Source organism: Pelodiscus sinensis, chromosome 17 (genome assembly GCF_052426305.1).
Source record: "Pelodiscus sinensis isolate ZL-2025 chromosome 17, ASM5242630v1, whole genome shotgun sequence".
Taxonomy (NCBI): Eukaryota; Metazoa; Chordata; order Testudines; family Trionychidae; genus Pelodiscus; species Pelodiscus sinensis.
In genome coordinates, this window is record NC_143068.1 from 2858886 (window position 1) to 2872609 (window position 13724).

General features: G+C 69.3%; 2 protein-coding genes across 5 annotated transcripts in view; both read right to left on the reverse strand.

The window, feature by feature from the left end:
• The window catches only part of CHD6 (chromodomain helicase DNA binding protein 6), a 146273-nt gene that overhangs the window by 38996 nt on the left and 93553 nt on the right, over positions 1–13724 (reverse strand). For all 4 annotated transcript variants that reach the window (XM_075900739.2, XM_075900741.2, XM_075900740.2 and 1 more), the window contains exons 17-23: positions 11992–12187; positions 11256–11420; positions 10486–10665; positions 8572–8682; positions 5085–5287; positions 4629–4828; positions 3714–3873 (exon numbers count right to left, since the gene is read on the reverse strand). In XM_075900739.2, the coding sequence (XP_075756854.2) occupies positions 3714–3873; positions 4629–4828; positions 5085–5287; positions 8572–8682; positions 10486–10665; positions 11256–11420; positions 11992–12187 (1215 nt within the window). The remainder of the gene's footprint in view (positions 1–3713; positions 3874–4628; positions 4829–5084; positions 5288–8571; positions 8683–10485; positions 10666–11255; positions 11421–11991; positions 12188–13724) is intronic.
• LOC149523440 (uncharacterized) lies at positions 195–3707 on the reverse strand (the record flags this gene model as incomplete). The annotated part of the gene is made up of 2 exons (XM_089769656.1): positions 195–220; positions 2681–3707. Coding segments are annotated over 2 exons (1053 nt in total), but the record flags the coding sequence as incomplete, so codon positions are not given.

Here is a 13724-nt window from a genome sequence, read left to right on the forward strand (position 1 = left end):
CCAGCGCCTGCACCCCGCCCCCTCAGCCCAGCGCCTGCACCCGCCCCCTCAGCACAGCCCCACACCAGCACCCCGCCCCCTCAGCCCAGCGCCTGCACCCCGCCCCCTCAGCCCCAGTCCTCTGACTGCTGGCTAAGCTGCGGGTGAACGTGCCCCCCAGCGGCAGGGAGGGGACGGGCTCTGCAGAGCCTTGGCTACCGGTGTGTAACCAGCACGTCACCTGGTGGCAAACACAAGCAAGTCTGATAAGCCAGTGGGATAACCCAGCTCCCCCGAGCCCTCCAGGGGAAGTCCTGCCCTTTCCTCTCCAGACCTGGGCTTCGGGCAGGGGCATGGGCTGAGGCCCGTGGCTTGGCTCTGCACCCAGGGTGGGGCACGCGCCACGCGGGAGCATGCGCTGTGTGGGCGTGTGCGCAGCATGGAGGGTGTGCATGGGAATGTGTGCTATGGGGAGCGCGTGTGCGAGGGAGTGAGCCGCAGGGAGTGCACGTGAGGGACCGTGCGTGAGAAGGCATGCTGCAGAGAGTGCGGGAGCATGCGTGAGAGTGTGCGCAGGAGTGAGCAGGGGGGGCACGCCACAGGGAGCACGTGTGGGAGCGTGCGTGGGAGGGCGGGAGCGTGCACCACAGGAAGCGCATGTGGGAGCGTGCGCGGGAGCATGCGCCACAGGGAGCGCGTGTGGGAGCATGCGTGGGAGGGCGGGAGCGTGCGTGGGAGGGCGGGAGTGTGTGCCACAGGGAGCGTATATGGGAGCGTGCGCGGGAGGGAGCGCATGTGGGAGCGTGCAGGGAGCGCACCGCAGGGAGCGCGTGTGGGAGGGTGAGCGCAAGGGCGGGAGCGTGCGCTGCAAGGAGCGCAAGTGGGAGCGTGAGCAGGAGGGCGGGAGCATGCGCTGCAGGGAGCGCGTTTGGAAGCGTGAGCGGGAGGGCGGGAGTGTGCGCCGCAGGGAGCGCATGTGGGAGCGTGCGTGGGAGAGTGGGAGTGTGCGCCGCAGGGAGCGCGTGTGGGAGCGTGCGTGGGAGAGTGGGCGTGTGCGCCGCAGGGAGCGCGTGTGGGAGCGTGCGGGGGAGAGTGGGCGTGTGCTCCGCAGGGAGCGCGTGTGGGAGCGTGCGGGGGAGAGTGGGCGTGTGCTCCGCAGGGAGCGCGTGTGGGAGCGTGCGGGGGAGAGTGGGCGTGTGCTCCGCAGGGAGCGCGTGTGGGAGCGTGCGGGGGAGAGTGGGCGTGTGCTCCGCAGGGAGCGCGTGTGGGAGCGTGCGTGGGAGAGTGGGCGTGTGCTCCGCAGGGAGCGCGTGTGGGAGCGTGCGTGGGAGAGTGGGCGTGTGCTCCGCAGGGAGCGCGTGTGGGAGCGTGCGTGGGAGAGTGGGTGTGTGCGCCGCAGGAAGCGCGTGTGGGAGCGTGCGTGGGGAACGAGTGTGGGAGCGTGCGTGGGAGAGTGGGAGCGTGCGTGGGAGAGTGGGCGTGTGCTCCGCAGGGAGCGCGTGTGGGAGCGTGCGGGGGAGAGTGGGCGTGTGCTCCGCAGGGAGCGCGTGTGGGAGCGTGCGGGGGAGAGTGGGCGTGTGCTCTGCAGGGAGCGCGTGTGGGAGCGTGCGGGGGAGAGTGGGCGTGTGCGCCGCAGGGAGCGTGGGTGGGAGAGTGGGCGTGTGCTCCGCAGGGAGCGCGTGTGGGAGCGTGGGTGGGAGAGTGGGCGTGTGCTCCGCAGGGAGCGCGTGTGGGAGCGTGGGTGGGAGAGTGGGCGTGTGCTCCGCAGGGAGCGCGTGTGGGAGCGTGCGTGGGAGAGTGGGAGTGTGCGGGAGCGTGCGCGAGCGGGGTTTGCTGCAGGGAGCGTGCGTGGGAGAGTGGGAGTGTGCGGGAGCGTGCGCGAGCGGGGTTTGCTGCAGGGAGCGCGTGTGGGAGCGTGCGGGGGAGAGTGGGCGTGTGCTCCGTAGGGAGCGCGTGTGGGAGCGTGCGGGGGAGAGTGGGCGTGTGCTCCGCAGGGAGCGCGTGTGGGAGCGTGCGTGGGAGAGTGGGCGTGTGCGCCGCAGGGAGCGCGTGTGGGAGCGTGCGGGGGAGAGTGGGCGTGTGCGCCGCAGGGAGCGCGTGTGGGAGCGTGCGGGGGAGAGTGGGCGTGTGCTCCGTAGGGAGCGCGTGTGGGAGCGTGCGGGGGAGAGTGGGCGTGTGCTCCGCAGGGAGCGCGTGTGGGAGCGTGCGGGGGAGAGTGGGCGTGTGCGCCGCAGGGAGCGCGTGTGGGAGCGTGCGGGGGAGAGCGGGCGTGTGCTCCGCAGGGAGCGCGTGTGGGAGCGTGCGGGGGAGAGCGGGCGTGTGCGCCGCAGGGAGCGCGTGTGGGAGCGTGCGGGGGAGAGCGGGCGTGTGCTCCGCAGGGAGCGCGTGTGGGAGTGTGCGTGGGAGAGCGGGCGTGTGCTCCGCAGGGAGCGCGTGTGGGAGCGTGCGTGGGAGAGTGGGCGTGTGCGCCGCAGGGAGCGCGTGTGGGAGCGTGCGTGGGAGACTGGGCGTGTGCGCCGCAGGGAGCGCGTGTGGGAGCGTGCGTGGGAGACTGGGCGTGTGCTCCGCAGGGAGCGCGTGTGGGAGCGTGCGGGGGAGAGTGGGCGTGTGCTCCGCAGGGAGCGCGTGTGGGAGCGTGCGGGGGAGAGTGGGCGTGTGCTCCGCAGGAAGCGCGTGTGGGAGCGTGCGGGGGAGAGTGGGCGTGTGCTCCGCAGGGAGCGCGTGTGGGAGCGTGCGGGGGAGAGTGGGCGTGTGCTCCGCAGGGAGCGCGTGTGGGAGCGTGCGGGGGAGAGTGGGCGTGTGCTCCGCAGGGAGCGCGTGTGGGAGCGTGCGGGGGAGAGTGGGCGTGTGCGCCGCAGGGAGCGCGTGTGGGAGCGTGCGTGGGAGAGTGGGCGTGTGCTCCGCAGGGAGCGCGTGTGGGAGCGTGCGGGGGAGAGTGGGCGTGTGCTCCGCAGGGAGCGCGTGTGGGAGCGTGCGGGGGAGAGTGGGCGTGTGCTCCGCAGGGAGCGCGTGTGGGAGCGTGCGGGGGAGAGTGGGCGTGTGCTCCGCAGGGAGCGCGTGTGGGAGCGTGCGGGGGAGAGTGGGCGTGTGCTCCGCAGGGAGCGCGTGTGGGAGCGTGCGGGGGAGAGTGGGCGTGTGCTCCGCAGGGAGCGCGTGTGGGAGCGTGCGTGGGAGAGTGGGCGTGTGCGCCGCAGGGAGCGCGTGTGGGAGCGTGCGGGGGAGAGTGGGCGTGTGCTCCGCAGGGAGCGCGTGTGGGAGCGTGCGGGGGAGAGTGGGCGTGTGCTCCGCAGGGAGCGCGTGTGGGAGCGTGCGGGGGAGAGTGGGCGTGTGCTCCGCAGGGAGCGCGTGTGGGAGCGTGCGGGGGAGAGTGGGCGTGTGCTCCGCAGGGAGCGCGTGTGGGAGCGTGCGGGGGAGAGTGGGTGTGTGCTCCGCAGGGAGCGCGTGTGGGAGCGTGCGGGGGAGAGTGGGCGTGTGCTCCGCAGGGAGCGCGTGTGGGAGCGTGCGGGGGAGAGTGGGCGTGTGCTCCGCAGGGAGCGCGTGTGGGAGCGTGCGGGGGAGAGTGGGCGTGTGCTCCGCAGGGAGCGCGTGTGGGAGCGTGCGGGGGAGAGTGGGCGTGTGCTCCGCAGGGAGCGCGTGTGGGAGCGTGCGGGGGAGAGTGGGTGTGTGCTCCGCAGGGAGCGCGTGTGGGAGCGTGCGGGGGGCGCACCGCAGGCCCGTGGGGGGCTCCCACTCACTTGTTGCAGTGCTGTTTCAGGTGCTTTTTGTAGCTGTCATCGTGCAGGACGACCTCGGGGTTGCAGCTGGCCAGCCAGTCCGCGTTCTTTAGCTCAGGGAGCAGCATCTGGTTCTTGGTCTTCTTCCCCTTCCTGCCCCTGGGCACGGGGGCCGACAGGCCTGCGGCCGTGAGAGGCAGCACATGAAGGGTGCCGGGGCCTCGGAACCACACGCTAGAGGAGGCAGGCGACAGCCCCTGGTGCCACCGCTCAGCAGAGACCAGGCAGGCGAGTCTCCAGCCCCCCAGCGGGTCCGGGCCCAACCCCACGGCAGAGCCCCAGCGAGACCAGGCCGGGCCCCAGCCGCACCTTCCTAGCAGCCTAAGTCCACAGGCCAGCTGGGCAGGCAGCCCCAAGGCGGGGGCAGGCGGGGAGCCGGCCCTCCCTCCACGCCGTGGCATGTTCCAGTGTCTCCCCCGCTGCAGTGCACGGCCCATGCGCCTCGCGAGCCCCACCAGCCGACTCCAGCCTCCTGATGGAGCCGAGAGCAGGGCCCACACACCACGCTGGGATCTGTGTCCGTGGCCCCTGCCAGGCCGAGCCCTCGCCTCTGCTGCAGCCTTACACTTGGGGCAGCGTCACCAGAGCAGCCTGGCCCAGCCTGGTCCCTTGGGATCTCCAAGGGCCTCTAACCTGGAGAGCCCCAACTCTCCCGGCTTCCTCCCCGTCCCCCCAGCGGCTCCCCAGGCCCTTCCCTGCCTTAGGCGCTCAGCCAGTCTGGCCAGCCACAGGCCCTGCCTCCCGGAGCAGAGGCCTCCCCTGGAGCTGCCGGAGTGATTCGGAGAGGCCCCTTTGCTAGGGACCCAGCTGCGTTGCTGGGGTGGGAGCCTGCGGGGCCGAGTGATTCCCGGTGCCAGGCGGAAAGGCAGAGGGTACCTGAGTGGTTCTGCAGGGCCTGGTTCTGGCCGTCCTTTGTAGGGGTGATCAGATCCCAGATAAAACTCTTGATCTTCTCGTCCCCCTTGTAGTGTTTGACGCAATAGACGAGGAGAGCCCGGCAAATCATCTCCATGTCCGTCTCGTTCAGGTGCCACTTGAAGCGGCCGTGCGCGAGGATGTCCTTCCAGCGCCCCCAGCTGCAGGAGAAAGGCGCCCCATGAAGCCCCACTGGCCGCACGCCCAGTGCCCTGCAGCAAGGACATGGCTCAGCAGAGGCCCAGAGCCCGGCGGGGAGTCACCCAGCATCGCACAGGCCAGTGGCAGAGGCGGGAAAGGAACCCGAGAGTCCTGCCCCATAAGCACCTCCTGGGTCTCCCCGGCAGGCCGCAGGCTCGGCAGCTCCGAGAGGCCGGGACCCCCCGCTCAGCCTGCAGCAGCACAGGCCCCACCCACCCGAAGATGAGCAGGTTCTTCTCCACGCGGAAGCACTCGGCCCGCAGGTAGCGCCGCGTCTTCTCGTTGAGGCGCCGGGAGCGCGTGGGCCGCTCGTCGGAGTCGCTGTCCAGCTCCGAGAACTCCATCAGCTCGTCCTCCTCGAAGGAATTGTAGTGCTTGGTCTGCTTGCGGACACGGGGCCTGTCGAGCACCAGGCTCTCCTGCAGGGGAGACAGGGAGTGGCTAGTGTGCCCAGCCCCGGCAGTCTTCCCGGGGCACCTCCTCTGCCCGCAGCACCGCCCCCAGCAGAGGCCAGTCAGTGCCCAGCTGCCTGTCCCGAGGTCGCGGAGGGACTGCGGTGCAAATGGGGCACAAGCACGTGGCTGGCGACACAGGTGAGCGCCTGCGGTGCAGTTGGTCTGGCCAGACTGGAGCAACCCTATTATAGTTTTGGCCGTCACAATGTCCCTGCAGTGAGTTCCACAGGTTGTCTGTGTGCTCTGTGAAAACGGGGGCTTTGTTAGACCTGCTGCCTATGAATTTCATTGGCTGCCCCCCGCTTCTTATGTTACAAATCAGTCATCTCTTTTCTGTGCTGAAAAGGCCCAGTCTTGCCAATCTCTCCTCATACGGACACTGTTCCGTCCCCCGGTCGTTTCCGTTGCCCTTTTCGAATTCCCACGTGTTTTCTGGGACGGGGCGACCAGGTCTGCCCACAAGACTCAAGGTGCGGGCATCCCACGGATTTCTAGGAGTTTTTCTGGCCTGTCTCTCCCTTCCTAACAGCTCCTAATGGGAAGCATTTCTGCCAGTGGCTGCACATCGCCTGAGACTGCCAGGTGCGGGCTGACTCCCTGGAGAGCTGTGCTGGGCACTCGGTCGAGACACACCTCCATCGAGGTGGGCACGCCTGTCGGGCCCCGTGCTTGCCGCAGCCCCCAGGAGCCTCACGGCACCTCCAGCCAGACGCCTTCAGCCCAATGGGACTAGCTGCGGAGGGGGAAAAGGGGCAAGAGGGCTTGGGAGCTGGGGCTATCTCCTGACTGACTGCCAACCCCTCTCCCCAAAGGCTACCCTGGGAGGTGCCTACAGCCACCAAAAAGCTCCCTCTCCACAGGAAAGTGAGAGACGCCCCCAGAGCAGCCCCCATGCACCAGACGCTGGCCAGCGCAGCCTGCTGGCTCATCGCTGCCAAAGGAACCAGCTGGGGCAGCGTCCTACCCTGGCTGCTCTTGCTGCAGGAGAGCCCGGCGCCCTGGCCACTGCTCCCCACAGTCGCGCTGCCCAGAGCAAAGCCCCCACCTGCCCGCACTCCCTCCTTTGGTGAGCTACGGGCACAAGGGGCTCTGCTCTGCACCACGCGCAGTCCTGAGCGCCCAGCCCTGCAGCAAGCGGCCCCGTGACAGGCAGGGCCTGGCCTTGACACCAGGGCCTGCTGACCTGCCCCGAACACTCCCGAGCTGACTGAGGCAGTATCTGAGCCTTTAGCCACTGTCTGTGGAAGACGGGTGCGATTCCAGAGCAGTGGAAAAGCAACAGACGGTGCCCATCTATATGAAGGGAAATAAGACTAGGGCATGAGACTAGTCCGCCTGACTTCTGTACCAGGAGAGACTGGAGCAATTCACTCAGGGATCAGTTTGCCAGCCTCAGGAAGGTAAGAAGAAAAGAAACAGTCAGCATGGATCTGTAAGGAAGAAACCCTGCAAAGTGCAAACCAATCCAAGGGCTTCCTTTGGCAGGGTAATAAGCCTGGTGGATAAGGGGGAAGAGGTAGACGTGGTATAGCTAGACTTTAGTAAGGCATGTGCTACAGTCTGGCTGAGGCTCCTGTACGGTGGGTGCATAACTAGCAGGATAACCATTCCCAAAGAGTAACTGGCAGTGGGTCAGGGTGATGCTGAAAGGGCAGAACAAGTGGGGCTCCGCAGGGCTCGGTCCTCTTCGATCTCTTCACCAGGGATTTAGATGCCGGCACAGAGAGGACACTTGCTACGTTTGTGGATGACCCCAAGCTGGGAGGGGCTGCAAGTGCTTTGAGGGGCAGAGGCATCATTTTAAATGATCTGGAGAAACTGCGGAACTGGTCTGAGGGAAACAGGAGGAAAGTCAACCTGGACAGATGCAAAGTGCTCTACGCAGGAAGAAACACCCATCCCACGCCCAGAATGGGGCCTGACTGCGCAGGAAGGAGGGATCTCGGGGTCAGCGGCCCACAAGCTAAACACGAGTCAGTGTGATGCTGTTGTAAAAAACCACCCATCACCCTGGGCTGAGTTAGCAGGAGTCATTCTTCCTCTCACTCCACACTGCCGAGGCCGCAGCTGGAGGATTGTGCCCAGCTCTGGGTGCCACGCTTCAAGAAAGCTGTGAACACACTGGAGAGGGTCCAGAGAAGAGGAACAAAACTGATTAAAGGTTTAGAAACTGAGACCCATGAGGAAAGACTGAAAGAACTGGGCGTGTTTAGTCTGGAAAGGAGAAGACTGAGGGGGGACATGAGAGCAGCTCTCAAGTGTCTAAAAGGGACAAGGAGGAGGGGAAACTATTCTCCTTGGCCTCTGAGGACAGGACAAGCAGCAAGGGGCTCAAACTGCAGCAAGGGAGGTTTAGGCTGGACATCAGGAAAAACATCCCGCCTGTCCGGGTGGCTAAACACTGGAATAAGTTGCCTGGGGGGTTGTGGAATCTCCAGCACTGGAGACATGCAAAGCAGTTGGACAAGCATCTCTCAGAGATGGTCTGGTCTAGGTGGGGCCTGGTCCTGCTGTGAGGGCAGGGGGCTGGACGTGACTGCGAGGGCCCTGCCAGCGCTCGGCTCCTCTGGGCATGGAAGAGGCCGAGGGCGCCCGGCGGGGCATGGAAGAGGCCGAGGGCGCCCGGCGGGGCATGGAAGAGGCCGAGGGCGCCCGGCGGGGCATGGAAGAGGCCGAGGGCGCCCGGCGGGGCATGGAAGAGGCTGAGGGTGCCCGGCGGGGCATGGAAGAGGCTGAGGGCGCCTGGTGGGGCATGGAAGAGGCTGAGGGCGCCCGGTGGGGCATGGAAGAGGCTGAGGGCGCCCGGCGGGGCATGGAAGAGGCTGAGGGCGCCCGGCGGGGCATGGAAGAGGCTGTGGGCGCCCGGCGGGGCATGGAAGAGGCTGTGGGCGCCCGGCGGGGCATGGAAGAGGCTGTGGGCGCCCGGCGGGGCATGGAAGAGGCTGTGGGCGCCCGGCGGGGCATGGAAGAGGCTGTGGGCGCCCGGCGGGGCATGGAAGAGGCTGTGGGCGCCCGGCGGGGCATGGAAGAGGCTGTGGGTGCCCGGCGGGGCATGGAAGAGGCTGTGGGTGCCCGGCGGGGCATGGAAGAGGCTGTGGGCGCCCGGCGGGGCATGGAAGAGGCTGTGGGTGCCCGGCGGGGCATGGAAGAGGCTGTGGGTGCCCGGCGGGGCATGGAAGAGGCTGTGGGTGCCCGGCGGGGCATGCCCATCCATGTCTGCTGCCTGCCCTCTTCAGGCGGGACGCTACCTTTTCGTTCCTCGTGTCCGTGTCCAGCTCTGCTATCTTAGCCCACTTCTGCCAGAAGTTGGGGTCGTCCAAGGAAATGTCGGTTCTGTTCCCGGAAGCGACAAAACTGGCCTGGAGGTGAGGAAAGAGCCAGTCACTCATCTGCGCTCCACCCTGAGTCCGTGCTCCCAGCTTCCCACTGCCCGGGGCCAGGGTCGCCCAGCTCCCTGGAAGTCCAGCCCAGGCGAGGGATGGGGGGACAGCAGCGCCCACCTCGCCGCCTGGGGAGCACAATGCAGCATGGCTTCCAGGGCCCTTCCCCACGGCAGCCCTGCGGCAAGCGGCCCCCGCCGGGCTCCCACAGCCCTGGCAGTCAGGGCACGGCGCTGGGAGCGGGCAGCAGAGCCAGCCACAGCCCCTGCCTCAGGGCGACACCCACAGAGCCGTGTCCTGTGCAGCAGGCAGCAGAATTGGGTGGGGGCCAAGGACGCGCACAGAGCTGGGTCTCGGCTCCGCAGGTGCACGTGCGCAGGGGTGCCCCGAGCTGCGGCAGGAGCCAGCAGGGAGCTATGGAAAGAGCTGGCAGGACCCGGAAGAAATGTGAAGGGACGTTCCCCCTGCACAGGGAGGGGAGCACTGCAAGAGGAATGGCCATGCAGCTCCACGCTGCTTGCAGCCCTGGCTATCAAGCGTGAGTGCAGGCTGCTCCGCACACATGGCAGCCAGGGGCACAGGGGGAGGACAAGCCCCGCGGGCGCTGGGCACCGGGGGAGGACAAGCCCCGCGGGCGCTGGGCACAGGGGGAGGACAAGCCCCGCGGGCGCTGGGCACAGGGGGCCGACAAGCCCCGCGGGCGCTGGGCACAGGGGGCCGACAAGCCCCGCGGGCGCTGGGCACCGGGGGCCGACAAGCCCCGCGGGTGCTGGGCACAGGGGGAGGACAAGCCCCGTGGGCGCTGGGCACCGGGGGAGGACAAGCCCCGTGGGCGCTGGGCACAGGGGGAGGACAAGCCCCGCGGGCGCTGGGCACAGGGGGCCGACAAGCCCCGCGGGCGCTGGGCACCGGGGGAGGACAAGCCCCGCGGGCGCTGGGCACAGGGGGAGGACAAGCCCCGCGGGCGCTGGGCACAGGGGGAGGACAAGCCCCGCGGGCGCTGGGCACAGGGGGAGGACAAGCCCCGCGGGCGCTGGGCACCGGGGGAGGACAAGCCCCGCGGGCGCTGGGCACCGGGGGAGGACAAGCCCCGCGGGCGCTGGGCACAGGGGGAGGACAAGCCCCGGGGAGGGGGAGGACAAGCCCCGTGGGCGCTGGGCACCGGGGGAGGACAAGCCCCGCGGGCGCTGGGCACAGGGGGAGGACAAGCCCCGCGGGCGCTGGGCACCGGGGGAGGACAAGCCCCGCGGGCGCTGGGCACCGGGAGCGGACAAGCCCCGCGGGCGCTGGGCACCGGGGGAGGACAAGCCCCGCGGGCGCTGGGCACAGGGGGGCGGACAAGCCCCGTGGGCGCTGGGCACAGGGGGAGGACAAGCCCCGCGGGCGCTGGGCACAGGGGGAGGACAAGCCCCGCGGGCGCTGGGCACCGGGGGAGGACAAGCCCCGCGGGCGCTGGGCACAGGGGGGCGGACAAGCCCCGCGGGCGCTGGGCACAGGGGGTCCATGGGGCGGGCCCGACACTTGTCCTTCCTGTGGCACTCTCCCAGACAGCTGTTGTAAGGGTCACTGATCAGCACCGGCTGACTTGAGAGCAGGCGAGCGGGGCAGGGAACACATGGGGCAGAGTCCCAGCCAGGACTTGAGGATGCCGCCCTAGGGGCTCCAGGCAATGCCCAACGGCCCTCGCAGCGGGGAAGGGGGGCTGCAGGCACAGGGCCAGCAGCACGCTGCCGCCCGGCTGTCGGTCTGCACTGCCGTGGGGCCAGGCCGGGCGCACGCTACCTTGGCAAAGGTGGAGCCCTTCCCCTCCGACTGGATGGTGATTGTCTGGGTCCGGCGCTGCAGGATCTGGTCGATATCTTCCTCGCAGAACTTGGAGCCTTCGTCCTCCTCGTCCATTAAAGCCCCGTAGGCGCCTTTGCGCAGCAAGTCCTCCACCTCCATCTTGGAGAGCTGCTGCACCTGCCCAGGATACAGGATGCTGGCACCACCGGCCGCCCTGCCCCAGCCAGCCCCCCGCGGCCCCAGAGCCGGGTGCTACTTGGAACGCAGGCAGCGCCTGGGCCGCGGGGAGCCTACAGTGGCCGTGGCAGACGAGGCTGAACGTGCCCCCAGCCTCCAGAGGGGACAGGATGAGATCGGAGCGAGGCAAGGCTGGGTGAAACCACGGCCCCTCTGCCTGGCTCCCCCAGAACGCCTCTGAATGCAGAGGCCTGGAGGGGGCGGAGACATGCCCACACCTCCCCTGCACCGGCACCTGGCCCTTCTGCCCCACCCGCCCCTGCCTCCTTCCCCCGGGAGCTGGGGCCTTCAGCTAGAACGGTTCAGATCCCACCCGCCATGGCCCCCGGGGGCTGTCCCCTGGCCCAGCTGGCAGCGCTGCCTAGGCACAGCAAGGGCCTGTGCTCTCTGGCCTCTCGCAGGCACCCAGCAAGAGCGTTCACCTCAGCAGGCAGGGGCCCTGGCCCCAGCCCAGCCCGGGACGGAGGTTCATCCGCCAGAGCCACCCTGCAGGCGCGGCCCAGCCCGGCCAGGGCCCCCCCGCCGCCTACCCCGTTGGTGCTGCCCTTGCGGTTGATGTCCTGCAGCACGGCCTTGTCCAGGCCCAGCTTGAGGCTGGCCTTGTCGAACATCTCGCGCTCGTAGGAGTTCCTGGTGATGAGGCGATAGACCTTCACCGCCTTGCTCTGCCCGATCCGGTGGCAGCGCGCCTGCGCCTGGGACAGCACCGGCCGCCGTGTCAGACGGGCCCCGCGCCGCCTGCAGCGGCCAGAGCCCAGCCCGGCCCGGCCCCGCCCGCCCGAGCCCGGCCCCCGCCCCGCCCCGCCCGCCCGAGCCCGGCCCCCGCCCCGCCCCGCCAGAGCCCGGCCCCCGCCCCGCCCAACCGTCAGAGCCCGGCCCCCTCGCCGCCCCACCCCGCCCACCAGAGCCCGGCCCCCTTGCCGCCCCGCCCGCCAGAGCCCGGCCCCCGCCCCGCCCAACCGTCAGAGCCCGGCCCCCTCGCCGCCCCACCCCGCCCACCAGAGCCCGGCCCCTTGCCGCCCTGCCCGCCCGAGCCCGGCCCCCGCCCCGCCCCGCCCAACCGTCAGAGCCCAGCCCCCGCCCCGCCCCGCCCGCCCGAGCCCGGCCCCCGCCCAACTGCCAGAGCCCAGCCCCCGCCCTGCCCAAACGCCAGACCCCGGCCCCCGCCCTGCCCAACCCCCGCCGCTCAACCCCGTCCCATGGGCCCACCGGCTGGCACACAACTCCTCTGCTCTAATCAGACCACGGGGGCCCGGCCTGCAGTACCTGCAGATCGTTCTGCGGGTTCCAGTCGGAGTCGAAGATGATGCAGGTGTCAGCAGCGGTGAGGTTGATGCCCAGGCCCCCGGCCCGGGTGCACAGGAGGAAGACGAAGCGGTCTGAGTCCGGCTTGCAGAAGCGATCGATGGCAGCCTGGCGCAGGTTCCCGCGCACCCGCCCGTCGATGCGCTCGTAGGTGTACCTGGACAGACAGCGCCGGGTCACCGCGCAGAACAGGGCAGCTTCTCTCTGCAGCCCCCAGCACGCCAGTTCCCTCCTGCGGGCCCAGGCCAGCAAGGCTGAGCATCGTGGGCAGCCAACCCTCCGTGGCACAGGGTCCGCAGGCTATGCAGTGCCCCAGGGCAGGAAGCCCCCACGAGCTGCTGGCTCTGCTAGCTGGGAGCCGAGCCTGTGCTACTCAGCTGTGTGTGCGTTCCCAAGCCAGCAGGAGCCACACTGCCACGGAGGGGGCCGTGGATCTGGCCAACAGGAGCCACACTGCCACGGAGGGGCCGTGGATCTGGCCAACAGGAGCCACACTGCCACGGAGGGGGCCGTGGATCTGGCCAACAGGAGCCACACTGCCACGGAGGGGCCGTGGATCTGGCCAACAGGAGCCACACTGCCACGGAGGGGGCCGTGGATCTGGCCAACAGGAGCCACACTGCCACGGAGGGGGCCGTGGATCTGGCCAACAGGAGCCACACTGCCACGGAGGGGCCGTGGATCTGGCCAACAGGAGCCACACTGCCACGGAGGGGCCGTGGATCTGGCCAACAGGAGCCACACTGCCACGGAGGGGCCGTGGATCTGGCCAACAGGAGCCACACTGCCACGGAGGGGGCCGTGGATCTGGCCAACAGGAGCCACACTGCCACGGAGGGGGCCGTGGATCTGGCCAACAGGAGCCACACTGCCACGGAGGGGGCCGTGGATCTGGCCAACAGGAGCCACACTGCCACGGAGGGGGCCGTGGATCTGGCCAACAGGAGCCACACTGCCACGGAGGGGGCCGTGGATCTGGCCAACAGGAGCCACACTGCCACGGAGGGGCCGTGGATCTGGCCAACAGGAGCCACACTGCCACGGAGGGGCCGTGGATCTGGCCAACAGGAGCCACACTGCCACGGAGGGGCCATGGATCTGGCCAACAGGAGCCACACTGCCACGGAGGGGGCCGTGGATCTGGCCAACAGGAGCCACACTGCCACGGAGGGGGCCGTGGATCTGGCCAACAGGAGCCACACTGCCACGGAGGGGGCCGTGGATCTGGCCAACAGGAGCCACACTGCCACGGAGGGGGCCGTGGATCTGGCCAACAGGAGCCACACTGCCACGGAGGGGGCCGTGGATCTGGCCAACAGGAGCCACACTGCCACGGAGGGGCCGTGGATCTGGCCAACAGGAGCCACACTGCCACGGAGGGGCCATGGATCTGGCCAACAGGAGCCACACTGCCACGGAGGGGCCGTGGATCTGGCCAGCAGGAGCCACACTGCCACGGAGGGGGCCGTGGATCTGGCCAACAGGAGCCACACTGCCACGGAGGGGCTATGGGGAGCCACCCTGCACTTGCTAGCTCCAGCCCCGGGCCCAGGGAGGGAGCGCACAGGTTGGCACAGAGCGGGAGCTGCTGCTGGTGGCAGTGTGGAGGGGCCCATCCCCCAGAGCCCTGGGAGGAAGAGGAGGCTGCTGGGGGCCTAGCGAGCAGCATGTGTCGAAGGAGGAAAGCTGCTGTG